Source organism: Nicotiana tabacum, chromosome 13 (assembly GCF_000715075.1).
Source record: "Nicotiana tabacum cultivar K326 chromosome 13, ASM71507v2, whole genome shotgun sequence".
Taxonomy (NCBI): Eukaryota; Viridiplantae; Streptophyta; class Magnoliopsida; order Solanales; family Solanaceae; genus Nicotiana; species Nicotiana tabacum.
The window spans coordinates 123553918-123581500 of record NC_134092.1 but is presented as its reverse complement, the minus strand read 5'-3'; the positions used below and the strand labels follow the sequence as shown (position 1 = coordinate 123581500).

At 34.1% G+C, this 27583-nt stretch overlaps 2 protein-coding genes and 1 long non-coding RNA gene across 3 annotated transcripts; 2 read left to right on the top strand and 1 right to left on the bottom strand.

The window, feature by feature from the left end:
- The first annotated feature begins 9500 nt into the window (after positions 1 to 9500).
- LOC107807655 (putative cysteine protease RD19D) lies at positions 9501 to 11832 on the top strand. The gene is made up of 4 exons (XM_016632079.2): positions 9501 to 9779; positions 10836 to 10955; positions 11035 to 11278; positions 11371 to 11832. Exons 1-4 carry the CDS (start codon positions 9642 to 9644, stop codon positions 11640 to 11642), a joined length of 774 nt encoding a protein of 257 aa, XP_016487565.2. The 5' UTR covers positions 9501 to 9641; the 3' UTR covers positions 11643 to 11832.
- An 8980-nt stretch (positions 11833 to 20812) lies between these two features.
- On the top strand, positions 20813 to 25063 carry LOC107763202 (uncharacterized). Its single transcript, XM_016581670.2, has 6 exons — positions 20813 to 20885; positions 21520 to 21592; positions 23368 to 23547; positions 24074 to 24161; positions 24473 to 24539; positions 24680 to 25063. The coding sequence occupies exons 3-6, from the start codon at positions 23424 to 23426 to the stop codon at positions 24731 to 24733; spliced, it is 333 nt and encodes a 110-aa protein (XP_016437156.1). The 5' UTR covers positions 20813 to 20885; positions 21520 to 21592; positions 23368 to 23423; the 3' UTR covers positions 24734 to 25063.
- A 352-nt stretch (positions 25064 to 25415) lies between these two features.
- LOC142167933 (uncharacterized) lies at positions 25416 to 26410 on the bottom strand. The gene is made up of 2 exons (XR_012698180.1): positions 26324 to 26410; positions 25416 to 25720 (listed from the first exon to the last, which is right to left on the bottom strand). It is a non-coding gene; the product is annotated as an uncharacterized LOC142167933 (long non-coding RNA).
- Between the last annotated feature and the right edge of the window lie 1173 nt (positions 26411 to 27583).

The window sequence follows — 27583 nt, the reverse complement described above, 5'->3', positions numbered from 1 at the left end:
GGTAAGCCAAATAACAACATTTTGATTCAATTAATATTTAACTGACTTTAATACACTCCCCAAGGACTGGTAGTACAAATCATGAGCTTCTAAGATTAGAATTTACAAAACTGGTGTGAAATAAAAAATATGTCATCTGTCTGAAATATACATGAACAGATTTAAAATTCTCAAACTACCATGAACAAGAGGCAGCAATGATTGGAACGCAGGTACATCTTCAAATCCAGCTCTCGCCGCACACATCTACATCAAGATCCGAAATCTGCACGCAAGGTGCAGAAGTATAGTATGAGTACAACCGACCCCATGTACTCAATAAGTAACAAGACTAACCTTTGGGCTGAAAGTAGTGACGAGCTCAACAGGTATAGTCCAATATAAAAATAATAGTATAGAAATGTAGACATGTTTTCAAGTTTAACAGTTAAGCTCAGTACAAGTAAAATAGCTCAATTCTGATTGATATGAGGAATATGACATCTCTATATCTACATGCCAATGTACATACTGTATGTGATGCACTTCAGTGGAAACCTCGTATACTCAAATCTCAAAATACTAAATCACTCAGTATTGTATATGAGCAATCCAGCCCAGGGGAGATCCATCCCATATATATTTACACATCGACTGACAATCAGTCACTCAGTACTGTATAAGGACAATACAGCCCAGGGGTAAATTTATCCCCAAATGTAAATGACTCGGACAAGATCCATGTTGTCACAACCCAAAATCTCACTTGTTGTGATGATGCCTATCTAAATACTAGGCAAGCCGACAATCTCAATAAACCACCATATCTTTTAAATTTGAAAACATAATAATTAAATACAGCGGAATAAAGCTCACGAATACAAATATAAACACTCCCAAAATCCGGTGTCACTGAGTACATGAGCATCTAATGTGAGTACAAAGTCTGACTGATAAAACACTGTCTGAAAGTATAGAACAATACAATATCTAAAAGAAAGAGAGTCAAGGTCAGCGGACTCCAGGCAGCTACCTTGATAGTCTCCAACTGATAGCACTCTGAGATCTAACGGTCGTCGTGTCCGAAAGCACCTGGATCTGCACACGAGGTGCAGAGTGTAGTATGAGTACAACCAACTCAATAAGTAACAAGACTAACATCTAGGTTGAAAGTAGTGATGAGCTCCGCAGGTACAGTCCAGTACATAAATAATGGTACAAAAATATAGGCATACTTTCAAGTTCAACAGTTAAACTCAGTACAAGCAAAAATAGATCAATACTGCATGATATGAGGAATATGACATCTCATTAGAAAGACTTAATGTACTACTTGTCACAATTTATTCGGTCACTCGGTACTGTTTATGGCCAATCCAGTCCAGGGATATTCCATCTTGTATATACATACATATCAACTGACAGTCAGTCACTCAGTACCGTATAAGGCCAATCCAGCCATGGGGTAATTTATCCCAAATATAAATGATACAGACAAGATCCATGTCCAGAAAAATTCATCACAATATAAATAAGTAAGGCAAGTCCATGCCCTGGGAAGTCCATCCTGAATATATAACCATCTACACTCATTGGGGGTGTGAACAGACTCCAGGGGGGGCTCCTTCATCCCAAGCGTGGTATAAAGCCGATATGGCCTACTGCAAGCGGGTAGTCTCGATCCGTATAATAATAAAGCCTTTAAGGCCTGCTGTAGGCGGGCAACCCCGATCTATATAATAATTAAGTCTATAAGGCTTGCTGCAGGCGGGAACCCCGATCCATATAGTAATCATATATATAAAGCTAGTATGGCCTGCTGCGGTACGCAGCTCGATCCCATAAATATCCTCACAATGGACGAATATGACTGAGTGTGAAATGTACATTTTTAAAATAATTAATTCAACAGCAACACGACCCCATGGGTCCCAAAATATTGGCACATAGCCTAAACATGATCTTTAATAAGAGCCTCAGCTCAATTTCTCTAACACGTGGAAAATGTTCAGATAATAACATGATTCTTTAATTTTACAACTTCACAGGATTTATTCAATTCATAATTTCTATGGTGCACGTCCACACGCTCATCACCTATCATGTGTGTCACCTCCAAACAATTTATATAACACCAAATTCAGGGATTCATACCCTCAAAGCCAAGTTTAGAAGTGTTACTTACCTCAAACCGTGTAATTTCTTACTCCGCTATACCCTTGCCTCGCGAATTGGTCTCCGAAAGCCTCGTATCTAGTTATAATTAATTTGATTTAGTCAATATGAATTATAGGAAATTAATTCTATATGAAAATATAAATTTTTCAACAAAATCCGAAATTGCACTCAAAAATCACCCATGGGACCCATACCTCGGAACCCGACAAAAATTATAAACTATGAACATTCATCCAACCACGAGTCCAACCATATAAATTTCACCAAAATCCGACATCAACTCGACTCTCAAATCTTCAATTAAAGTCTTTGAAGATTTCTACCATATTCAACCCAAACTTTACCAATTTGAACTCAATAATCTTTCCACAAACCTTATTGGCAAGTGTATGTATAAATAATACTCTCACACCCAAGAATCATACTCTTAATCCTCCATCTTTTACCCCAAACTCTAAATTGAAGAATTGGGGAAAAGATTCTTACCTCTATGAAGCCCTAGCAAGATCCTTGTGAAATCTTCAAACCTTGAACAAGAATTGATGGAAAAATGACTAGGTCTTCACTTTCTCTCTCTAAGATGCTCTCACCTCTCTCTAAAATATTAGATATTTTTGCTCCAAAAGAGCCCCTTTGCCTCAATATATCAAAATAGGGTCGGGTCAAAAATTAGAAAAATTGAAGCCCGATGCAGATCTGGGGTCGCATATGCGACCGCATAATACGTTTGCGGTCCGCAAATCGACCGCATAACTGAAGCTCCAAAAATGGGGGTCGCCTGGTTAGGTCTGCGGTGATTATGCGGCCCCCAGACCTATTCTACAGTCGTATAATGCACCGTAGAACTGGTCTGCAGTCGCATAATGTACCGCAGACTTCCTCCAATCTTGCCCCGCCTCTGATTCACTCTGCGGCAATAATGCGGCCCGCAGAGTGGTTCTGCGACCGCATAGTGGGCCGCAGAAATGTCTTCTTCTTCCGAAAATTTTTCTTTACTCCCCAATGCATTGTTCAACCTAAAAAGTCTGAGCCGCGGTGATCTAGGTCAATACATAAGTCAACATCTGGTCAACCTTTTCAACTTAAGTTCTAAACCTTGGAACTAAGTATTCCAAATCATTTCAAAAACTCATCGGACCCGAACTAATCACCTCGGCACGTCACATAACAACTGTAAAGTGTAAATTAAGCAGTAAATGGGGGAACGAGGTTGTAATACTCAAAACGACCGGTCGGGTCGTTCCATGTCCAGGAAAATTCATCACAATGATAAATAAATAAGGCAAGTCCATGCCCTGGGAAGTCCATCCCGAATATATATATATATATATATATATATATATATATATAAATAAGTAAGGCAAGTCCATGCCCTGGGAAGTCCATCCCGAATATAAATCATCTATGCTCACTATGAGGGGTGCAGACTCCGGAGGGGCTTCTTCAGCCCACGCGTGATATAAAGTCGATATGGTCTGCTGCAGGCGGGCAACCCCGATCCATATAATGACAAAGCCGATATGGCCTGCTGCAGGCGCGAAGCCCCGATCCATATAATAATAATATATATAAAGCCGATATGGCATGCTACAGGCGGGCAACCCTGATCCTATAAATTTCTTCACAATGGACGAACATGACTGAGTATGACATGTACATTTTAAAATAATTAAATTCAACAGCAATATGACCATATGGGTCCCAAATTATCGGCACGTAGCCTAAACATGATCTTTAATACAAGCCTCGGCTCAATTTCTCTAACACGTGGAGGATATGCGTATAATAACATGGTTCATTAATTTTACAACTCCACAAAATTTATTTAAGTCACAATTTCTACGCTGCACACCTACACGCCCGTCACTTAGCATGTGTGTCACCTTCATACTATTCATATAACACGTAATTCATGAATTCATACCTTCAGAACCAAGTTTAGAAGTGTTACTTACTTCAAACCGTGTTATTCTTTACTTCGCTATGCCTTTGCCTCGCGAATCGGTCTCCTAACACCTAGAATCTAGTCATAATTGATTCGATTCAGTCAGTACAAATTATAGGAATTAATTCCATATGACAATACTAATTTTCCAATAAAAATCCGAATAATAACTCAAACATCGCCTATGGGCCCCACGTCTCGGAACCCGACAAAAGTTACAAAATATGAAGTCCCATTCAACCACGCGTCCAACCATACCAAATTTACCAAATTCCGACATCAACTCGACCTCCAAATCTTAAATTCTTATTTTGAAATTCCTAGGCCCAAATCCTCTATTTTCACCTCAAAAACACGCAATCTAGTCGAAATACTCAATGATACTCCAATATTATTGACTAACAATGATCACAAGTGGCTTACCTCAAGATATTCTGTGAATTCTCGCTCAAAAATCGCCTCAGCCCGTGTTTGAAAGGTCCAAGATGACAAGAATGTCAGACCCTTCTGTTTTTGTAGCCTGCCCAGCGTTTCCGCTTCTACGGAGTACTTAACCGCATCTGCGGTCTCGCAGATGCGAGGTCTTCCCCGCTTCTGCGAACAAGAGGTCCGCTTCTGCAGCCTCACATTTGCGGTTTCCCAAGCCACTTCTGCGATGAGGCCCATCCCCTCTTACTTCCGCTTCTGCGATCAACTCGCCGCAGGTGTGAGTCCACATCTGCAGTCCTGCGTGCGCACCTGCGACCCCTGTCCTTGCCAAGTCAATTCCGCTTCTACGTAACCAAGCTCGATTCTGCGAGCTCGCACTTTGCGAGCCAATTTCCGCATGTGCGATTGCACCAAAATGCCAAAATTTCCAACACATGTTTAATTCCAAATTTCGATCCGTTAACCATCTGAAAATCACCCGAGGCCCCCGGGACCTCAACCAAATATACCAACAAGTCCTAAAACATCATACGAACTTAGTCGAACCTCTAAATCATATCAAACAATGCTAAAATCATGAATCATTCCCCAATTCAAGCTTAATAAAACTAAAATATTCCAACTTCTACGTTTGATGCCGAAACCTATCAAATCAAGTCAGATTGACCTCAAATTTTGCAAACAAGTCATAAATAACATAACATACCTATGAAAATTTTCAGAATTGGATTCCGACCCCGATATTAAAAATTTGACTCCCCGGTCAAACTTCCAAACTTAAATTTCTAATTTTGCCATTTCAAACCTAATTTAGCTACGGGCTTTCAAATAATTTTTCGGACACGCTCCTAAGTCCAAAATCACCATACGGAGCTATTGAATTCAACAAAACTCTATTCTGGAGTCGTTTACATATAAGTCGACATCCGGCCAACTATTTCATCTTAAGCTTTATATATTGAAACTAAGTGTTCCAATTTCATTCTGAAGCCTCTACGACACATCACATATTTATAATTGAATACTGGATAAGTAGTAAATGGGGGAACGAGGCTATAATTTTTAAAATGACCGGCCGGGTCGTTACACCGCTATTGAGTTATCTGTTTATATTGAAATTACATACGCGGTCATACGCATTCATCTGCATATCATATCCCAGTCTCTGTCACCATTTATCGATACATCACATCATTATTTTTGGGTTGATCTTTCATGATATTATGAACCCGAGAGACTGGAGAGATTGATGATTAAGTGAGACCGAGTGCCTGAATTGTGAGGATATTGATGGGATAGGGTTGCACGCCGTAGCAGTTACTATTGATTTATGCTATGATTGGCTTATTATAGCACTTGGACTAAATGAGCCCCTCCGGAGTCTGCACACCCACAGTGAGCGCAGTTATCTACTTAGTGCGAGTGCCGAGAACGAGTACTGAGTGGATGTGAGGACTGAGTGATTGGGAGGACTGAGTGACTATGAGGAATAAGTGGATTGATACTCTGAGAGTATGCATATGGTTGTTCACTATGTTGTATCGCATTCGACATGCGCATTTGTCATACAAGCATATAGATGCATTTTTCTCATGATGTACGGTATCACGTCATTCATGACTTCTTATACACATTGACATGTAGGCATAGAGATGTACTTTCCTCATGCCAATTGATAATGAAACATTTACCTGTGGAAAGGTTTTGGGAAGAAAAATCACAGTTTTGAGACTTACTCATATTTTTGGTAATTTTGGCAAAAGATTTGAGTTTTATTGTAATACTTGAAAAGCAAATGACTATTTTTCCGGAACTGTGAACGAGATGAGCATTATTATCGTAGAGTTATTACTTGTGTTATTTTCATTATATTGTTGTGAACTGTTACTGGTTATTGGTGTTAGACTCTAACCTTTGTCCCAGCTCGTCACTACTTTCAACCTAAGATTAGGTTTGTTACTTATTGAGTAATGTGGTCGGTTGTACTCATACTACACTTCTGTACCTTGCGTACAGATGTTGGATGCTGATGTAGCTGCGTACGGCGGGAGCTGGAATCTGAAGATGTACCTGCGTTCCAGTCATAGCTGCCTCTTGATCTTTGTAGCTTTAGTATTTCATATCTGTTCATGTATATTTCAAACAGATGGTGTATTTTATTTCAAACCAGCTTTGTAAACTCTATATCTTTGAAGCTCATGATTTGTACTACCAACCCTTGGAAAATATATTAAAGTTTAGTTATTTTTATCATTTATTTTGTTTCAATAAAACTCATTAAATTGGATAGTTGTTAATTGGCTTACCTAGCGGGTTGAGTTAGGTGTCATCACGACTAGTTGGATTTTGGGTGATCGTGACACTGTTACACCCTTTTTTTTTTCTTTTTCTCCTCTCCTCTTTCCTTAATTTTCTTCCGCCTTAATTGCTTGTAAAATTAAGGTGAAATCTTTTTAGAGCGATTGGGAAATGTCAAAAAACTTATGCCGTCTTAATTGCTTTTAACAAAACATGGCTCTATGAATTTTACAAGAATTTGCTTCCTTAATTGTCATCGTCATTTGGTTTAAATTTGCTATTGTTTTATTTTCTCGCTATTTATTTAGTAAAAATAGAATGTTATTTTTATTTTATCCTACCACTTACTAATGAAATAAAAAAACTTCACGCGATAAATTATATTCTAAGTGACAACAACATCATATAAATTTGTATGGTACAATAACATATAAATTAAAAATAAATTTTGTACAAATTTGATATATATATAACTACATATAAACTAAAAATAAATTTTATATAACTAATTATATAGTATAAAACTTATTTATAACTTATATACAACTTTCATATATTTTTTTTACACAGTTAAATACAACTACAACATCATACAACTTAAATATAATTTTCATACAAATTTATACAATATGTCTTTTGTATGTATTTTGTATATGATTTATATATTTTTTTATATATATATATAAAGGGATGAGGAAATAACTGATATTCCTTATTCAATTCCTAATATAAAGGGATACTCATTTAAAACTTATTTGTATATAATTGGTAAATTGTATATGACTATGTAATTAAGTTAAAACTTGATTAGGGAGGGTAATAAAGTTTCATATGTAGTATAATAAGGTAAAAATCCCTTTTACTAATAGGAATTTTTTCGTATATATACAAAATTAGAATAATATTTATCTGATTTATCTAGATTTTATTATTTACAAAAAGTAGCTAAATTTTTTATTTTTTTTTTACAAAAAATATATAAATATCTGTCAAAAGTTATATTTTCTATGTAACTAGAATACAATTTTTTTTTGTTATACAGAATCCAGTAAAAGCTACAATATATATATAATTTATATACAACTTGTATACAATATTTTGTTATATAAATATATGTATAATTTATGTACAATTTATATAGGAATTGTTACACAAATAGCCTATCATATTCAATATTTATTTTTTCTAGCCAGGATGCATAGATTATACATTAATTTTACCCAGTTATACATATATTATATATGAATTTTACATATATTATATATATGATAATTATTTTTAGTTTAAAAGATTAGATGGTGGCTATTTGTTTAATTCTTCATTTATATATAATGATGTTAGTTGTATATGTTTTATATGTCGTTTGTACACCCGACATACACAATATATACAATATATTTATGTCATTTTTTTCTTATTCGTGTTTCAATATGAAATTTCAATTAAAATCAACTCGATTTTTCACCAAATTCCCTCAAAATTGAAATATAAATTCCAAATAGTGTTTTCAGTCATATATGAGAATATACTTAAATAATAACCTCTTTACTAGGGGTAAATAAAGTTATAAGTTAGTATAGTTAGATAATAAATGTGTACTGAAGTCTAATATAAGTAGTTATCAGGGGAGTAATGTGTAAATAGAAAAAGTGCGGGGGGCAATTTGCAAGAGAAACTTATAAGTGGACAAAATCGGGCAGTTTGTGTACGTGGGGAACAAATAGAAGCTTGCCGTTTTGAACTCTCTACACGTGCTTTACAACCAAGTGAACGATTTGCATGCAGCAATAATGAAGGTAAGGCTTGAATTCCCGAAATTGCCCCTAGCTCCATAACCATTACTTCCCCATAAATAAATTGCTTTCTTTTGCCTTTTCTTTATTTGTTTTAAATTTACACTCCTCTTTCTCTATTAATTTTCACTTTCCATTTTTATATTGTTATTAAGTAGTCAATTTTAAAGTTAAATCACACACACATATATAGCACTTTTTCATATAAAAATTTAAGATTTAGCCTAAGAGTTCGATTATTTTTTAGAGATAAAATATGAACCTTTTTTTTCATAAATAGAGAAATACAATAAAAGTCGAAGTCAAAATGTATAAAAGAAGATTGATCTTCACCGAACTTCGAATATAAATATATAAAAAAAGTCTAACAATTGAATATCTAATATTTATTTTTGGTCTTTTTCATTTTAATGATTGGATAGCCTTTTAATTATTTTTTACTTATTTCTCCACTTTAATATACGAATTAAGGCGGTATGTGATTACTAGGATGAGATAGATAACGATATCTCGGTTGAAATAACTCGTAAAATTAATTATCCCACTTTTTGTATGAGATAAATAATTTTATTATTTAAGTATAAAATAATTTCTCAAACTAAGTAATACCCAAAACCAATCACGAAATAAAATAATTTTGTATTTTATCGTAAATCTGGCATGCTTTAAGCGTTACAATTCTAACATGCGTATTTTCTCTCCTTTCATTCCAACATGCAGCAGCAATAATTCCAGAAGATTTCAAAATCTGGCAAGTCACTGACGACCAAAACTACCCAACAACCACCGCTTCAGCCGTTAACCACCACCACAACCTCCTCGGCACCGCCACCGAACACCGGTTCAAGTCGTTCATACAAGAATACAGTAAAGAGTATACTACACGCGAGGAGTATATACACCGTCTCGGGGTTTTTGCTAAGAATCTATTAAAGGCAGCTGAACATCAAGCTTTGGATCCTACGGCTGTTCATGGAGTTACTCAGTTCTCTGACCTAACGGAAGAGGAATTTGAGAGGATGTATATGGGCGTTAAAGTTGTTGACCGGGCGACTTCCTTGTTGGGGCAGGGACACGCTCCGCCGCTGGAAGTGAAGGGATTGCCGGAGAGTTTTGATTGGAGAGAGAAAGGTGCTGTAACTGAGGTCAAGATGCAGGTGAGTTGTACGCTATCAGTATGGAAAAAGCTTGCTTTGGTTTAATTTTTGTGACTTACTAATTATTACATAGTATAAATTTGTTTCAAAAAACTTTATATTTCGGTCAAAATTAAAAAGATTAACTATCGAAACCACACAAATAATAGAGGGAGTTATACATTGGCAGTATTATGTAGTAAATTTTTTGATACTATCAGGTTATCTCATAACTATAAGCTACCGTCCGTAGAAGTGAGATTAATAATCTGAAAATGAAAAATAAAGCAGATGCTTGCTACATTATTAATACATATTACTACATGTTAAAATACATTGATAGAATAAAATTGTCACCATGTATAATGAAGTTAACACCAATTTGCAAACCTCAAAACAAAAGCCTATGCCAATTTTGCTTCACTTTATTAAAATTAGTAAGTTTGCAAATAATTTAAATCTTTCATGAATTTACTTTCTTATTTAGCCTTTGGAGAGTTGATTAGTATAATTTGTTAAGTGAGCCTAATGCTTTAAGATTCCTACTTTTATAACAAAACTCAAACAATTAGAAGCTATATGAAAACATTAGTACGCCTTTATGGAGTTGATTCATTTCAGAATATCAAGATGATGTATATTTTTTGGTTTTACACCGGGTGCCAGCCCGGCCAGAGTAATTCAATCAGATCCGTGCCAATAAGTCCCACCTTGGAGGCGGCTCTATTCCCGGGCTAGAATCAACTTTCATGAGATATATCAAGCTTACTCTAATCAACGGCGGATGCACTACTTCTAAAAGCACATAAATACTGTATTTTGGATGGGCAAAATATTTTTATCATGATTTCAATATTGAACAGATGACTTGAATCTTTTGGGTGACAAATCATGTTCTAGTTCCTTTAGCAAACAAAATTGAAAATCCTAGCTATGAGCAACATGCATGCTTCTTGTTCTACTTGTATATTTGTATATATTTGAGTCATATTGTAGAAATTCCTATATCCTAGAGAGGGGTGAAAACAGATGTTATTCTGGTTAATTATAGTGATATTCATTGATTCGTGAATGCAGGGGACTTGCGGATCATGCTGGGCGTTTAGCACGACTGGATCCATTGAAGGAGCCAACTTCATTGCTACCGGCAAGCTTCTTAATCTTAGTGAACAACAACTTGTAGATTGTGATCACACGGTTAGCTCTTCTCGGATTTGTTTTGTACTTAGTACCGTATACATTCGTGACTTATGACCATTCTTTTTCTTGTGTAAAGTGTGACATAAAGGACAAAAAAGCTTGTGATTCTGGATGCTCGGGAGGCCTAATGACGAATGCTTACAAGTACTTAATTGAGGCAGGAGGAATAGAAGAGGAAGATTCATATCCATATACTGGTAAACGCGGCGACTGCAAGTTTAATCCAGACAAAGTCGCTGTAAAAGTTTCGAACTTCACCAATATTCCCATCGATGAGCAACAAATCGCTGCTTATTTAGTCAATCATGGACCACTCGCAGGTAAGCACCCCTCATCGCAACCATTTCTTGATATGATATGTGCACGAAGATCTCCACTAGACTAAAGGGTACTTGAAAATTTGTTTGTGTAGTCGGGTTGAACGCTGTGTTTATGCAAACGTACATCGGAGGTGTATCGTGTCCGCTAATATGTGGAAAGAGGTGGATAAACCACGGAGTTTTGCTAGTTGGTTATGGCTCGAAGGGGTTCTCGATTTTGAGATTGAGCAACCAGCCATATTGGATCATAAAGAACTCGTGGGGAAAGCGATGGGGCGAACAAGGCTACTACAAGCTTTGTAGAGGACATGGCATGTGTGGAATGAACACAATGGTTTCAGCTGTAATGACCCAAACCTCCTAAGAAGATGAATAAGTAGGTCTAAAGTCTCTGCTCCTAAACTCTTTCAAGTTATAATAATAATTTGTAGTGTAATTGAAAAGGGCTCCTTCTCTCTTAACTTCATGTATAAAGGTTTCTTCTCTTTTAGACTTGAAAGGCTTGGCCACTACAACTATGGATTCTAAATTATGTGGTTTTTATTTGTTGATGTTGTGAAAATGTCGTGTATTCTGTCCGATTTATTGCATTATGTTTCTTAATTTATGATGGTATAATCTTTTTGTGAATGATTATATGATGCCTAATTTGATTATGTTCATCCAATCATGCATTTTTAGGTTAGATTTAACGGGCCTTACATTGCGCAAATGGGCTAAGGCCCATTAAAAACTCAGAGAGGATGTATACTGGTCAGAACTGGTTGGGCCGTAGAAAACCATGTCAGAACTGGTTGGGCCGTAGAAAACCACGAATAATATAGAGAAATTGTCATAAAGCACTATAGTTTAGAGCCTAATTATCATATATAATTATAGTTTGTCAAATTACTATTCGTAGTTATTGTTTAATTGTTACCAGCTTGTATCACGCGCAATGAATAGAGCATGTGTCAACTATATTCGTTCTCGCAAGTATCGACGGTATCATTCGTGCAATTGTATTGAGGCGGGAAGCGGTAGCTTCTAGAATGGAAGCTTCTCCTTTACTTTTTTAGAGCGTATCGCTATTTTGAAATGAAAAAAAGGTTTATGGATGAAGTAATCGGAATGACAAGTGGTTACGGTTGCGGAAAGCGGAGAAAGTCGGGATTGTTGGGAGTGGTACTGTGAAAGAAAACCATCTCGTCCTTACCCTTGAATTCTCTTTTATATGTTCCGTCTTTTAATCTCTTGTCTGTGAGCTCCTTAACAATTGAGCGCAGAACGAATATAATTTGTCTTGAAAATGATATCTGTATCGATTGTATTCGTTTGTGTAGCAAATACAACCAAAATAAAATACATAAAAAATAGAACGTTCTCATTGAGAGTCAAACTCGAGACTTTTGACTTTTGCTTACTAAGCGGGTGTTCTAACTAATTAATGCTCTTTTGTTTTAATTAAAAAATAATTAATTTTTTATTTCAGTATTAGTTGTGGATTTGTTATAAAATTTGAATATATTATAAATGATAATTTTTTGAAAGTATAGTTACAAATAATAAATATAATATATATATATATATATATATATATATATATATATGTTGTGTTTTTTAATTTTTCAATAATATACAAACAGACAAAACAAAAAGGTAAGCGAAAAAAAAAACATTTCTTGTTTGGCACGAATAATACACCACGAAAGAAGCATGATTCTATAAAAAGAGTTAGGCAATTTGTTTATTGATGATGAACTCTTAGAACTAAATTAATTAAACTTAGTTGTTGGTAAGTTGTAGCTTTCGATATTAACCTTATCCATGGAAGCTTCGAGTATATATGAGTAAACTATGATTCTCATAAAAATGCCACACAATAAATTTATACTTTAATAGTATCAACACCCAACCATTAACTATTGGTAGTTGAAACTATGGTAAATTAATTGACTAACCAAACAAAGCTATGCTACTAAGCTAATCTGACAACTTTTGCCAAACTAGCAAAGCAGAGACCTCAAGTTTTTAATTATTTATCATTTCTATCATCATTATCCACTTTATAATTCTTAGTGTAAAAAGGCAGTCCAGTATATAAGGTATCTCGCGTTCACGCAGGGTCCGGAGAATGACCGCATCTTAAGGGATATGATGTAGATAACTGTTAGGATCGGAAATCCGAGTGGTGCGGAATTTAGCCAAACAACGGTATAATGACAATAACAAAGACAATGAAAATTGATAACAACGACAATTAAAGTAGATAAAGAAGACACAAATTTAACGTGGTTCGGTCAAAGTGACCTACGTCCACAAGCGGAGAGGAAAAATTTACTATAACAATAAGAGTACAAAAGAGAGTACAAAATTAGAGTAAATACTCTAATTAATCCCAAATACCCTAAGGGAATAACCTCACAAGATCACTCCAAAGAAAGGGTTCACACAAGTGCTTCCCAACACTAACTCTCATACAAAACACTCTTAATAAAGGAAGAAAGGAAGAAACAAGAATTGAAGACAAGTCTTGTTGGTGTGTCTAAAATGAACTAATGGCCTTCCCTTTTATAGGCAAAAAAGTCTTGACCTCTTAGGTGTAAAAGAAGAGATACAACTTGTGCAAATGATGTCCAACACACAATGCAATATTTTTGGGTCCCAAAAAATATTGCCAACAAAGTCTACACTTTGCAAAGATGCTTATGCTTATGTGAAATGGACTCCATTAGCCAAAATATTGGCCATAATTACAAATCTCCACCTTGGCCTAATTTTGGCTGATATAGTAAATTTGCTCCAACTTCTTCGCAAAAGCCCCAATGGGCATATGTCAAAATTTAATGCCATCAAAATCACACAAGTTGTCTGATACCGAAACTGTAGTTAGCACCTATAACAGTAGATCCCAAAAGAGTATACAACGTACCAGATCTGCGTGCTTTCATGATCACAAGAGCACTATGAGAAACTTTCAGAACTCCACCTTCACCTGTGTACTTGCACCCAAGAGATTCTAGAGTGCCCAAAGAGATGAGATTTTTCTTCAAGTCAGGAACATGTCTAACATCCGTGAGAGTTATCACCATACCATCGTGTATTTTGATTCGGACTGTACCTTTTTTAATAACTTTGCAGGCAGCATTATTGCCCATCAAGATAACTCCACCTCCAATAGATTCATATGTGGTAAATAAATACCGATTGTGACACATATGATAAGAACAACCCGAATCTAAAATCCACTCATTGTTAGATTTGAAACTATTATTAGTTGCTAAAAAAATAGTTCCCTCAGTCTCATCAGCAGCTACACTTGCTTCGGCAATGTCAGTATTTTTGTGCTCATTTTTCCTTTCCTTATGCTTTTCTTTATTTTTCAGCTTATAATATTCGGAGATAGTGTGACCTTTCTTATGACAATAGCGACACTCTAAATTATTGTATCTGGATATGGAGTCGGATTTGCCCCTAACAAACAAGCCAGCTTCCGCTTGAGTTTCACTAGCTTCCCCAGTAATATCACTATCTATCTGTTCTTTTGATTTTAAGATAGATTTAATATCCTTATAAGAGATATTATCCTTTGAATCAAGCATAATATCTCTTATATGCTTAAAAGATGGGGGTAGAGAACAAAGCAGTAATACGACTTGATCCTCATCTTTAATTTCAGAATCTATATTACTCAAATCCATAAGAATGGAATCAAAGGTATCAAGATGAGAGAGAATAGAGGTACCTTCACCCATACGAATTGTATAAAGCTTCTGCTTCAGGTAAAGTCTATTTTCCACCGTCCTCTTCATATATAAGGTTTTCAATTTTTTTCACATGCCTTTACCTGTGGTTTCTACAGAAACTTCACGTAAAACCTCATTTGAGAGATTTAAAATGATACCTACTTTTGCCTTTTTGTCTATGATGACAAACTCATCGTCCGTCATTTTATCTGGCTTCTTCTCCTTCCCATGCAACACCAAGTCTAAGTCATCCTGAATTAGGATAGCTTCCATCTTTAATTGCCACATTTCGAAGTTTGCACTTCGGTCAAATTTCTCAACATAGGTTTTTGTTAGAGTCATTTTGGCTATTGAAACTAACCCGGTTAGATCCGGCTCTGATACCAACTTGTTAGGATCGGGAATCCGGGTGGTGCGGAATTTAGCCAAACAACAGTATAATGACAATAACAAAGACAATGAAAGTTGATAACAACGACAATTAAAGTAGATAAAGAAGACACAAATTTAACGTGGTTCGGTCAAAGTGACCTACGTTCACAAGCGGAGAGGAGCAATTTACTATAACAATAAGAGTACAAAATTAGAGTAAATACTCTAATTAATCCCAAATACCCCTAAGGGAATAACCTCACAAGATCACTCCAAAGAAAGGGTTTATACAAGTGCTTCCCAACACTAACTCTCATACAAAACACTCTTAATAAAAGAAGAAAGGAAGAAACAAGAATTGAAGACAAGTCTTATTGGTGTGTCTAAAATGAACTAATGGCCTTCCCTTTTATAGGCAAAAAAATCTTGACCTCTTAGGTGTAAAAGAAGAGATACAATTTGTGCAAATGATGTCCAACACACAATGCAATATTTTTGGGTCCCAAAGAATATTGCCAACAAAGTCTACACTTTGCAAAGATGCTAATGCTTATGTGAGATGGACTCCATTAGCCAAAATAATGGCCATAATTACAACAACCAACTCTAATGCAAGCACTAGTGATACTTCTACGGCTCGAGCCCGTGACCTATAAGTCATACGGAGATAACTTTACCATTTTTTTAAAGGACCCGCCAAAAATTCTTAGTGTATCTCTTTGTTAGAAAAATAATGGGATGAAATAATCTGGCTTCGTTAGTGTAATCACTGTCCTTAAGGAATTTAAACTTCCACTTTGTTGTTGTATGGATAATAGCAGAATTCCTCCAGGATTTTACAAAGCCTCTAAAATTCGAGTTTCAGCAATCAACTCAAATTTTCCTCAAGAACATAACATTTGTGAGTTGTAGAAAATAAGTAGAAGAGAAAGAGATGGAAAGTTTCAAATATATCTTGTTTTGGAGATGATAGGGGTATTTATAATATCTCTAGGAGTCTATTGAAATTAACAGACTCATCTCTTTATAAAAGACACATTTTAAAACCAATAGCCACCTTTTGAATTTAAAAGAAAACTATTAAAAATATTTTTCTGAATATAATTAATTAATAAAATAATAGGTGACTAAAATATTAATTCCGGACTACTTAACTGGTCAAAAGTCCAAGTGCCCAATCTTAATCTTGACTATTAATAATATCGTCAAATTTTAATTTTTCTCCAAAACATCCTTAAAAATATTCAAACTATATAATCTTGACTATTAATAATATCGTCAAATTTTAATTTTTCTCCAAAACATCCTTAAAAATATTCAAACTATATAAGACAAACAAGTACTTTTAAACACTTCTTTCTTTCTTTCTTTCTTCCTTTTTTCAATGAGTGACAAAACAACATCTTTTGAAATATTCCATCAAACACTAACTAATCTAACACTCTTGTTTATACTTGTTTACGGTAATCATTAATATAGGATTTGCTAATGACAGATTCTTGTAGGGATTGTTGGAAAAAAGAAAGTTTTTCAATAACATATATATATATATATATATATATATATATATATATATATATATATATATATATATATATATATATATACACACACACACACACACACAAGGACTCTTTTGTATTGATGTAACAGAATTTAAAAAATAAAAATATAAGAAATAGAAAGTTAGAAATCAATCTACCAAACCATTGCGGCACAAAAGACGAGTGTCGGTGATTTGTAAATCATACAACAAAGTTCACAAACAGCCTCTATTATTATTATTATAATTTCAAGTAATTTGAAGTTGGCTATTTGATCAACTATTATAAAAAAAATAAAATAATAATCCCTCCGTTTTAAATATAGTGTTATTTAAGGTTTTGACCCATTAATTAAGAAAAATATTTACTAGCAATAATCATAAGAACCATTTGACCAAGTTACCCCTTTATATCTCCTCAAATCTCAAACCTTTTGGATCATTAATTCGAATAAGTGATGTCTAACATTTTCTTGATTTCTAAAGCCTTTTGTTTTGAGCCAAATTAGTTTGACAAAACGGATACTTCCTTATTTTGGATCGAATGCATTCAAGGAGCTCTATGATTAAAGTAGGTTAGAGAATCATGATATTTTAGCAGAAAAAATATTATATAATTTCTTTTTACTATCTAAGCTTGCAAGACAGATTTACTTGTGAACACTTTGTAAAAGCGAGCAACTATAGTATATTTGGTTAAATTCGATATCAGATTTACGTTTCGCTTTGCTGTTGTGTCTTTTGTCTGTCATGAGTTAACATATCTAAGTAGAATACATAACTGATTAGTCGACTGAAACTAATTGTATTCGCTAGTCGAAAAATACATAACATAGTTTATGTAGGATTGTGTCCTTAATGTATATTTTTTCAGGTTATTATTTTTTATAGCGGCTAAAAATATATTTTTTCCAATAATTTTATCCTTTAATAGTATCAGCCTCCAACCATTAACTACAAATGGTTCGAAACTCTACTAAATGAATTGACTTACCAAACAGAGCTCTGCCTTATTCCAGCTAGTTGACAGCTTTTGCCGAATTAGAAAAGTGGAGACCTCGCCATTTCGAAGATATCCGTTCAATATTTTTGGTAACAATCGTTGTTTTAAAAGGCATTTCTCGGACTTGTCCGGAGCTCGTCCCTGGGCGGGGCACTTGCAAAACGCCATGGGGCTCATGTATGGGGCTTAGTTTTGTGAGGCTTACGCCCCAAGCGCCCAACCGTGCACCCTAAACACGCATAACGTCCAACGTTCGAGGCTCGCCTAACAGTTCTAACGCAAATCACGTGTCGAATTTCCTAAATAATATCGTTGACCTTTAAAATTATTTAACAAATTAATGATAAAAGTTCTATTCATCGATAGAAATATGAAGATTGAGCATAACTCTAATAATGAGACATAGTATTGCGAATTTATATCTTCACTTGTTATTGGTCGTGTCTTAGTTCATTTGTCTTCCTTGTTATGCACTTTTATTAATTTGATATCTTTAACTAATTTGTATTTATTTATGAAGGAGTAATATTTTAATTATCGCACTAATAGGATTTTATTAATTATTTACTTTTAAAAAGGTAAAATATAGAGTTCGATCATTTTTTTAAAAAAAATTATAAGTTTTTAATTGTTTGAAAGTTAAAAGACATTATACGTGATTTGTATGCATTAGTTATACTTAAGAATCATGCTAGATATTTTTTTTATGTGAGTTCCTTTAATTTTTAACTTTTAATTTATATTTTATATTTTTTTGTGTTATTACGTTATTTTATTAATTTATAAATTAAAATTTTTAAAGATCCATGGGGCTTACGTCCCCCGCCTCCAGGCTTACGCCTTGCTCCATATCAAGTAAAACGCCCCGCCTCACGCTCCCGTTTTTTAAAACATTGCTTGTAAGTAGCGTATAATAGATTGTTTGACTAGTTTTTTGTGTATATATTTCACATATTTATAGTTTTCTTCATTTTTTATGCAATTTTACATGTTTATAAATATTTATTGTCATTACATTATTTTATAAAATATTAAAAATTAAATACATATGGGGTTTACGCCCCATGCCCCGGGGCTTACGCCTCGCTGAGGCATATGTAAAATGTCTCGCCTTACGCCCACGCCTTTTAAAACACTTGTAACAATATGGTTTGGTATTAATAATTTGATATCTTTCCATTTCTGAATTTCTTATCATTTTCGTAGTCATTATCCACTTTATAATTTTTATTTATCTCTTGTTCGTAGTGAGTGAGTCACTATGCATAGGAGATAGTAGATACAATAAAATTATTGTAGGGATTGATGATTTTTTTTTTGTTTTTGGAAATCTATTTTTTTTATTTAAAAGACTATTACTTCGCCTGATAGAGGCGGATGGAGTGTATTTTTTATGGATTTAATTGAATTCTAATATTGATATTTGAACACGAAATAAAAATATAAGCAATATTAGAATTTTTTTAATAGACATTAAATTTTGAATCATAATTTTTACAAGAAAATTAATGCAATGCTAAAAACTTTAAGATAGAACGTTTCAAGTTTAAATCATGAAATTGCCTCTATGTCAATCCTTTTTATTTGTCGTTTAAGACTTGAGACACCATAAAGAAAATAATTTAATAGCATCAACTATAAATTATACTTACTAATTATTCTTATCTTTATGAATAATATTTGGCTATATGTCTTCTTGGAGTAATTAATCTATTTTTTATTTTTAAACAACAAATATTTGGACCAAATTTGTTGGTTAAAATGACAAAAAAATAACTAGAGAAAATATTACGTTTCAATTTTAAGTAAGTTAGAGTTGTCTATTTGTGGCGACAATATCCACGTCGTCTTATATAAATTTGTCTTAGTTTAATATCATTAAATATTTTTAATTTTTTCAATACTAGTTCCTAACACTTTTTGTTGACATGACTCAGCAATCAATAAAAACCAAAAAATAATTTTCATTGTCCCCACCATAGATCCAATTAGATTCTATTAAACTTCCATTCCAAATCACAACAAGCTGGAAAGACACAAATAACCCTGTCAATAAGGTTGGTGTAAGGTGTTTTCAGTCATTTCATACAACATAGCTTTATCCCCTTACAAAGACAAAAGCCACGTCATTTAGAGAGAGACGTTGAAAATGACAGTATGAATCTGAGCAACCAAACTGCGGACAACTGAAAACATGATGCTACCAAATCAAGGCAGAAAAAAATAAAAAAAGAGTAAAGAGCAAAAATGATTTTCTTTGTTATTTATTTATTTTGGGGCTAGACTAATTTGGACTTAAGTTGGAAAATTCTACTTTAGGAGCAGTGGCCGAGTTAGTTTTTTTTTTCTTTTTTCTTTTTCAGTTAAGGGGAGTAAAAATTAAAAATTTGAACACACGAAAAAGCCAAAGGATTCATTTATTCAACATAGAATATATATGCATAAATTAAAATTTTTTACCTAGCAAAACAATATAATTTTCATGTAAGTTGACACGCCTTAGTTATACGTGGCTCCGCCAATGTTAGAAGGTAATATGCAGAGGCGGAACCAGGATTTGAATTTTATGAGTTCTTAATGCCACTGAACCTATAATTCATTTTCGTTACTGGGTTTGTAATTGAATATTCATACATATTTAATAAATTTTCTTACAGGGCGGGCCTAAACAAAAATTATTGGATTCGTCCGAACCCGAAATTAAAATAGTACCTCCGCCCCTGGTAATGTGGTTCTCTGTTAACAATAATTTTATTCTAATAACTCGAATCCGAAAAATAAAAACGAATTTACCACCCACCACAATTATACGGAATAGAGAAAAAAATGAAGAAAAGTCAAGAAAATGATTTTTAATTCCCTCGTGGGACCCTTTTAAGAACTTCTTCTATAAATACCCACTTGGCCTACTACTTTCTTTCTTTCTTTCCTCCCTTTTTTCTTGGTTGTCTTCACAGTAAAAAGGTACTCTTTACTTATCATTCTCCTTTCTTTTTTCCTTTCTTTATTTTTATTGTTTTCCTTTTTCTTTCTTGCATTTTTAATTATTTGTTTATTTCTTTTTTCGTTTTTTTAAATATATATATATATATATATATATATATATATATATATATATATATATATATATATATTGTTATATTTGGTTAATCTTGCATGCACTTGGTATGTTGCATTGATCTATAATTGTTCAGATGATGCCGTTTGCTTTTAAATGTTAAAAGAGTTATGGGTTTAACTGGGTTTTTGTGTTTGATTGAAATAGTTATTGGATTTCTTAATTGCTTAAGTTTTAAAACTTCAATGAATGATAAATTGGGTACAAACTAAATTACTGAGATATTCAGGGCTTGACTTGTCTATCAAGATTTTCAAGTTAAGAAGAAAAAAAAATAGTTTTTGGCAGCTGAATGGGAAGCAGAATTGTTTTTTTTGCTGTAGAGTTATTGAAAAGATTGATATAAGTTGGTTTTTTGATTTTGGATTGACTTGGATGCAACATAGTGTAGTTGGAGGATAATGGTCAATTTTAGTATGTTTATTATATATCAGGTTATGCATACACTTAATTAAAAGCTTGTTTCTTTGTTTGGTTTAGATGAAAGCCTTGTGCAGTGCGGCGAGTTGTTAATCTAGGGCAGTTTGCAAAAGTTTCGTTCGATACTGAAAAGGTAACAATTTTATATCATTTAAGGATGTCAATGTTACTGGTTTTGAAGCTCAAACTATGGATTATCTTTAACTCATTATTAGTCTATGGAACGTCGAATCTGATTTCTTTGTAGTCTAGTATAGCTTGTCGTTAATGTTGGAAAAGATGGTATATTAGATCTTGTTGCCAGTGGCAGAGCTTAGGCCGTGTTTGTTTTACTTTTTTCAAGATTAAGATGTCTGGATCTGCACACATATCTGATTGTTAAGATGTTGACTCTAATTTTGAACACTGGATAAGTAAAACGGCTGTTTTCTCAGCATCTAAAAGTGTATCGTCTATTTTTTATTCAAAATTAATAAATAAGAAGTTCAAATAAAATAATAATTAAATATTATATTCACAAAAATATTAAAAAGAATCTTAATTTGTACAGTGTTGTAAAAATGGATTTGTTGATAAAACACTAGCTAAAAAGTAGCAATGGTGGTCGATGGTGATGGTTGTGCAGTGGCGGTGGTGGCTTGGTGATGATTGTGCGGTAGTGGTTGCTGGATTGATGGTGGGTGGAAGTGATTGATGGTGGCAGTTAGTGAAAGTAGTGGTTGGTGGTGGTTGTGCAGTGGTGACAGATGGTGACGGCTGTACAATGGTCACTGCTAGCAGTGGTTGGTGGTGGTGGGCTGGTGGCTGGCGGTAGTAGTAGTTTGGTGGAGGCTGGAAGGTCACATTCGCAGAAAACTGCATCTTAGTTATTTTAAGACGCGGTACAAAATTTGAATTAACCAAACATGTTCAGAGCAAATAAGTGCTTGTAAAAGAGTAAAAAATAATAATAAATAAATAAATGCACTAATGGGGTGGGATATGAAAGATTTAGATGAAGACTCCCATTACGTGGAACAAATGGCTCTATATCCTGCAAGGCTTAATTGATCAGACACTCAGTTAATTCTTTTATCTTTATCTTTCTAACTACACCAAATTAGCGGCTTGCGTAATCATTTTTAAGGTCCAATTCCATCAACTTTTTTTTGTTGAGACTATTCTTACTTGTATCGCCAACTAGTCTAGCTCTTGAAATATATAATATTCTTAATCCTTTCTATTTTATGGCATAGCTACGGTGTTCTCCCTTTTTCCTCCATTTATTCTCTTGGATGTAGAACTAAAAGCTAAATTTTGATGCTTGTTGACATTGAGGGACCTGAACAACCAATTGCAATTAGCATTGATACTTTTTAATCAAGATATAGAAATTAAATTAGCACAAATGAAAATGTTACTGCATCTCAGCAGCTGTTGGGAATTACTTAAGAAATTTCAGCTGTTCTTTCGAATGAAGTGTTTTCTCTCTCTCAAAATAAGCTTGAGTTTAATTCTGAACGCACCTCTGGATGACATCTGGTGTTCTTCAATTAAGTACCAGAGATCAAAGCAATTTAACTATAAAATGAGTTTAGGTAGAATTTGCTTCTATATTTCAGCTTTACAAAAGAATAAACAGGAACGACCTAAGACTATGTTTGTCGATAAGTTTAAGGTTAACATCAGGTCGCACAAAATTACTGGCATTCAAGGCATGATGTTACACTAATAATTTAATGTTTTCTACCTAAAAGCAAAATGTATGGGCCGAAAGAGTATAGCTGCTTTACATGGTCTCTTAACATTTCATTACTAGTTTTTTTCTGCTTTTACTTGGTATATTCTATAATTCACTGCTGCAGCAAGAATTATTATTATTTTTTTACAGTATGATTTATTCAAAGAGGCCTTTTAATAAATGAGCAGGTCAGCAATTGCTTTGTAATCATCTGGAAGGGAATGATTTTTCAGTTCCGAGGGTCATGGAAGTAGATACTGGAAATTCGTGTTATATTGAGAAGCTGCCCGTAGAAAGATATACATCTACAAGAGAAACAAAGAAGCCTCCAGAAAATAACAAAAGCCCTCCTTTATTTGTCAATCACGGTTTGTTCTCTGACCCTTTTGAGAATTTAGAAACAAATCTCTTCAACTGATCGAGGCAATTTTTTTGTTTTAGTTAAGGAGTTTCACTTGTTGGTGAACATGCTCTGTTTATTCTACGGCTGAGGAGGACTTTAAGGAAACAATCTAGACTAGATTCATTTTTCTGTTGACTGTCACTATACCGCTGTGCTGATATCAACTATCGCACAGTAATCTTCAGCCTTCTTGTTCTTTACATTGAAAGAAATGATTCCTCTCGTTAGCCAGCTTCCCCCAGTTTGATGTCCCTGGATTTAGGGAAGAGGATATACTTCAGCGGAGAAACTCTATTCGCTAGAGGAGTTACCTTAATGCACTCAATAAAAATGAGCAACCTGCAAGCTGAGGTGGCTGTAACCTTCTTTTACATAAACACGGATTTTCTATTCTTGGTGATCCCAGGAAAAAAGCTGATCCAAAATTTATGAGTTTAGACATTCTGATTTTTCTTGTGTTACTAATATGGTAGAGCTATTAAATGGTGCAGCTGCTATTGCATGGCACGAGAACAGAAGAAAATGGGTTGGAGATCTATCAATGAGGTCAGAACGGGTGCCCAAGGATCCAATTATAAGGTAATTCTTGTTTGCACCCACAATATACAGAGAGTCCGCATTCTTGTTTCATGCTCGGATGAGAGCTGGAGTTATCAGTACTTTGGTAGTGACGATCTAGTACTCTCGGTAGCGTGACAATAAATGGCAGTGCGGTGCACTAAGCTCCCGCTATGCGCGGAAGGGCGGGCTATATTGGGTTTATTGTATGCAACATAGTGAGGCAATAAGCGAAGAAAACATGTTCCGTCTTTGACTTGGGTCAAATCTTTCATTACTGTTCTTATTTCTTACTACCATTTAGACTGAAACTCCACGAATTACTCATGCAGTTGGTCAACGACCTATGAAGAGTTGCTCTCTACAACTGAGCCTTTCTCCGAGCCAATTCCTTTAACTGTAAGCAATCTGGAAATTGTACATCACTTCCTTTTACATATAGTATTATTCTATCTGAAGTCTGCTCTTTTGCTGTTTACAAGAATGACGGCCATTTGGCTAGTGCTAGTATTAATTGGATTAGTTTCTGGTTTTCACAGGAAATGGTAGATTTTTTAGTTGATATCTGGCACGATGAGGGGCTTTTCGACTAAGATAATTTAGAAGACGATTTCATCCAGGTATCTCATGCAGATTATTGTGCAGACATCGGAAAATACTTGTGCACCTTCAACAGTAATTTGACCCCTAAGATATTTAGCGTGACATTCAACTTCTTTTAGCAAATTCTTCTAGTCATTGATCTTTGTAGAACTTCCATTTTGTGTTGTACCATTTGTGTAGTCATTGCCTAGTATCATTAACAGGTGGACGAAACTCGGAGAGTCCTCTGAAATCATGTTGTATCAAACATTAATGTATCACACCATAAGTACTGAATCTTTGAAACAGATTCTTAATAAGCTATTTTTGGGTGTAGCTTATCAAGTATTGTTGTTCTCTTAACAAAAGCAACTGACTGTTGACCATGTTTGTGGCGCGATGATTTAGTTGGCATGGAAAAAGTGCTTGCTAATTATTCTGGAAATAGAGAAATTCCTACTAAGGAACGCTTCCCCCTTAAATTGATCTTACGTCCTGTTAGTAGGTTTTCAATACCAGATAGATGTGGTTAATATGCATAAAGAAAGACATAAAAAACAAGTTGCCCATAAACTTATTTTCCGTCATTCCACAACTTTAATTTTTTCACTTACTCCTCAACAAGAGGTTGAACTGCTTTCTTTATTTTTTTTGGCTAAACTACTTTTTTTCACTTTTAGTCCGCGCAAGAAATTATTTATATTCAGTAGCTGAAAAATTGTATAATTTTTGTATATAACATACAAAATGTATACATATACAAAAAATAAATATTTTTTTGACTATTATTTTAAGAGCGGCTATACAATATCATTCTCCCGTATAATTACTCATTCAGCAAAAGTAGCAATAGCACTTGTACCCTTCACATTCTCCACGTAGAGCTCCCTCTAATTTGGTGCATTTGTTTTGACACTCACCAAACCTGACCAAAAAGCAAGCCCCTCCAAATGTACCACTGTATCTTTTGCAGGCTTGAGCTTCCACACTTGTTATCTCTGCACAAAATCAAGATTCACATATTTAATAAGTTCTTTTATTCATTTTATATATGTTCTTGTTTGAGGTTGCTCATGTTGCCATCTCAATCTCAGATAAAAAGAAAAGTTACGATATGCTAAAAGAAAAGTTACGATAGGCTGACAACCATCATAAAACTAGTCCATTCATGATGAACCCTAATCATTTTATGTATGTTTCTAGCTACCAAGCTACGAGTTTAAGCAACTTTGTATCAATATCTTTGATACAAAATATCTCTCTATATATATTGAATCATTTAATTTTAGAAGCGCAATGGGTTTAATAATAATATCTAAATAACTTCACATTCTACCGCATGTACAACAATATAAAGCAACAATAATACCACCAAGAATTGTGGTGGAATGGATAAGATCCCTACATCCTTAATAAGAGGTATGTGGTTTGAGCCATGAGAATAAAAAAAATTCTCTTCCCTCTTTGATAGGTCACACAGCGTGAATTCGAATTAGTCGGACTAGTGAGTTCTGTGTACTGAATAATTATATAAAAAAAAAGAGAGAATATAATAAAGATGATGAGGACAATGAGGGGTAAAAGGATGATTCTTTATACACCTTTTGATGCAAGGAGGAGGAAACAGAAAAGCAGAAGGGAAAAAAATTGAGATTTAGCCATATGAAAGTTGCTCGAATAAAGCAATTCTGTGATTTATGGTATTCATTGCTTGCACATATATAGGAACTAAGAATAATTATCAATTGGTCCATTTGTTAATTTGGTGGTAAGTTCCAAAATATTAAACGACAAATAAATTGAAGACTACTAAGAAAAATTGGATGTACGCTCTTTGTCTTTGGTCGAGATGGCCGGATGATATTAAGAGCAGGGGCGGAGCTAGGTGGACGGAAGGGGTTCAGCTGAATCTCTTTCACCCGAAAATTGCACTGTGTATATTAGGTTAATTTAATGTGCACGTATAAGATGTTGAATCCTCTTAACTTTTTTGCGTGTTTGCTTTTTTTCTATTTTTTGAATTCACTCGGTGAAAAGCCTGCTTTCATCACTGACTAAGAGTGCTCAGTTGCTACTAATTAAGGGTGCTCATGTTTAATTATTTCATACTTTCCAAACCGATATATATTAGTATTATTATTATTTTGGCATATAGTTTTCTGTGTGTATATATGTATTAATATATAAGGCCTGTGGTTTAATTTGTGACTTTATGCCGACTACGGACTACCTCGACCAAGTATATTCCAAGGAACCAATTTTCCTTCGTTGTCTTCAAACCAATCAGTCGTTAGCATTTAGGATCCATAGCCAAAAAATAACATAAAAAAGGATCAATTAACAGCTATTAATTGTTATCCTCCTATAAATGTGCAAACACAAAAAAAAAAAAAAAAAAAAAGAAGAAGAAGAAGAAGGAAAGAATGAAGTGCTCTCCTACCTCTGTTTGTTTGTATTTCGTCAAAATTAGAACGAAAAATAAAACTATGAAGCTTGTTACTATATAGTTTACAACCTAGTCTGAGATAAGTCCAAATGGAACGACATATATAGTTAGTGCAGATTTTAATTTGCTTGAGATTAAGATGTACATAGTTATTATAATTGTTGCTTTACAAAGTTTACAAAACATACCATGACAGAATGTCAAAATATATAGGGTGGGTCTGGTGCGAAGGAAAATGATTTCATGAAAAAATTACTTATTTTCTCTTGTTTGGTTGGTGAGTGAAAACTTTTTTTTTGGAAAATATTTTTTAGTGTTTGGTTAGAGAGTAAAAATTCACATAAACTCAAAGGAACTAATGTGTTGCTTTATTTTTTTACGCAAAAACAACGTTAAAATTTGAGCTCCATAACTA

Coding starts and splice junctions, on each gene's coding strand:
- LOC107763202 (XM_016581670.2), top strand. CDS start 23,424: ATGGAAGTAGATACTGGAAATTCGTGTTATATTGAGAAGCTGCCCGTA. Junction 23,548..24,073: donor TCCTTTATTTGTCAATCACG/GTTTGTTCTCTG, acceptor TAAATGGTGCAG/CTGCTATTGCATGGCACGAG. Junction 24,540..24,679: donor CCGAGCCAATTCCTTTAACT/GTAAGCAATCTG, acceptor TGGTTTTCACAG/GAAATGGTAGATTTTTTAGT.
- LOC107807655 (XM_016632079.2), top strand. CDS start 9,642: ATGTATATGGGCGTTAAAGTTGTTGACCGGGCGACTTCCTTGTTGGGG. Junction 10,956..11,034: donor TTGTAGATTGTGATCACACG/GTTAGCTCTTCT, acceptor TCTTGTGTAAAG/TGTGACATAAAGGACAAAAA. Junction 11,279..11,370: donor CAATCATGGACCACTCGCAG/GTAAGCACCCCT, acceptor TTGTTTGTGTAG/TCGGGTTGAACGCTGTGTTT.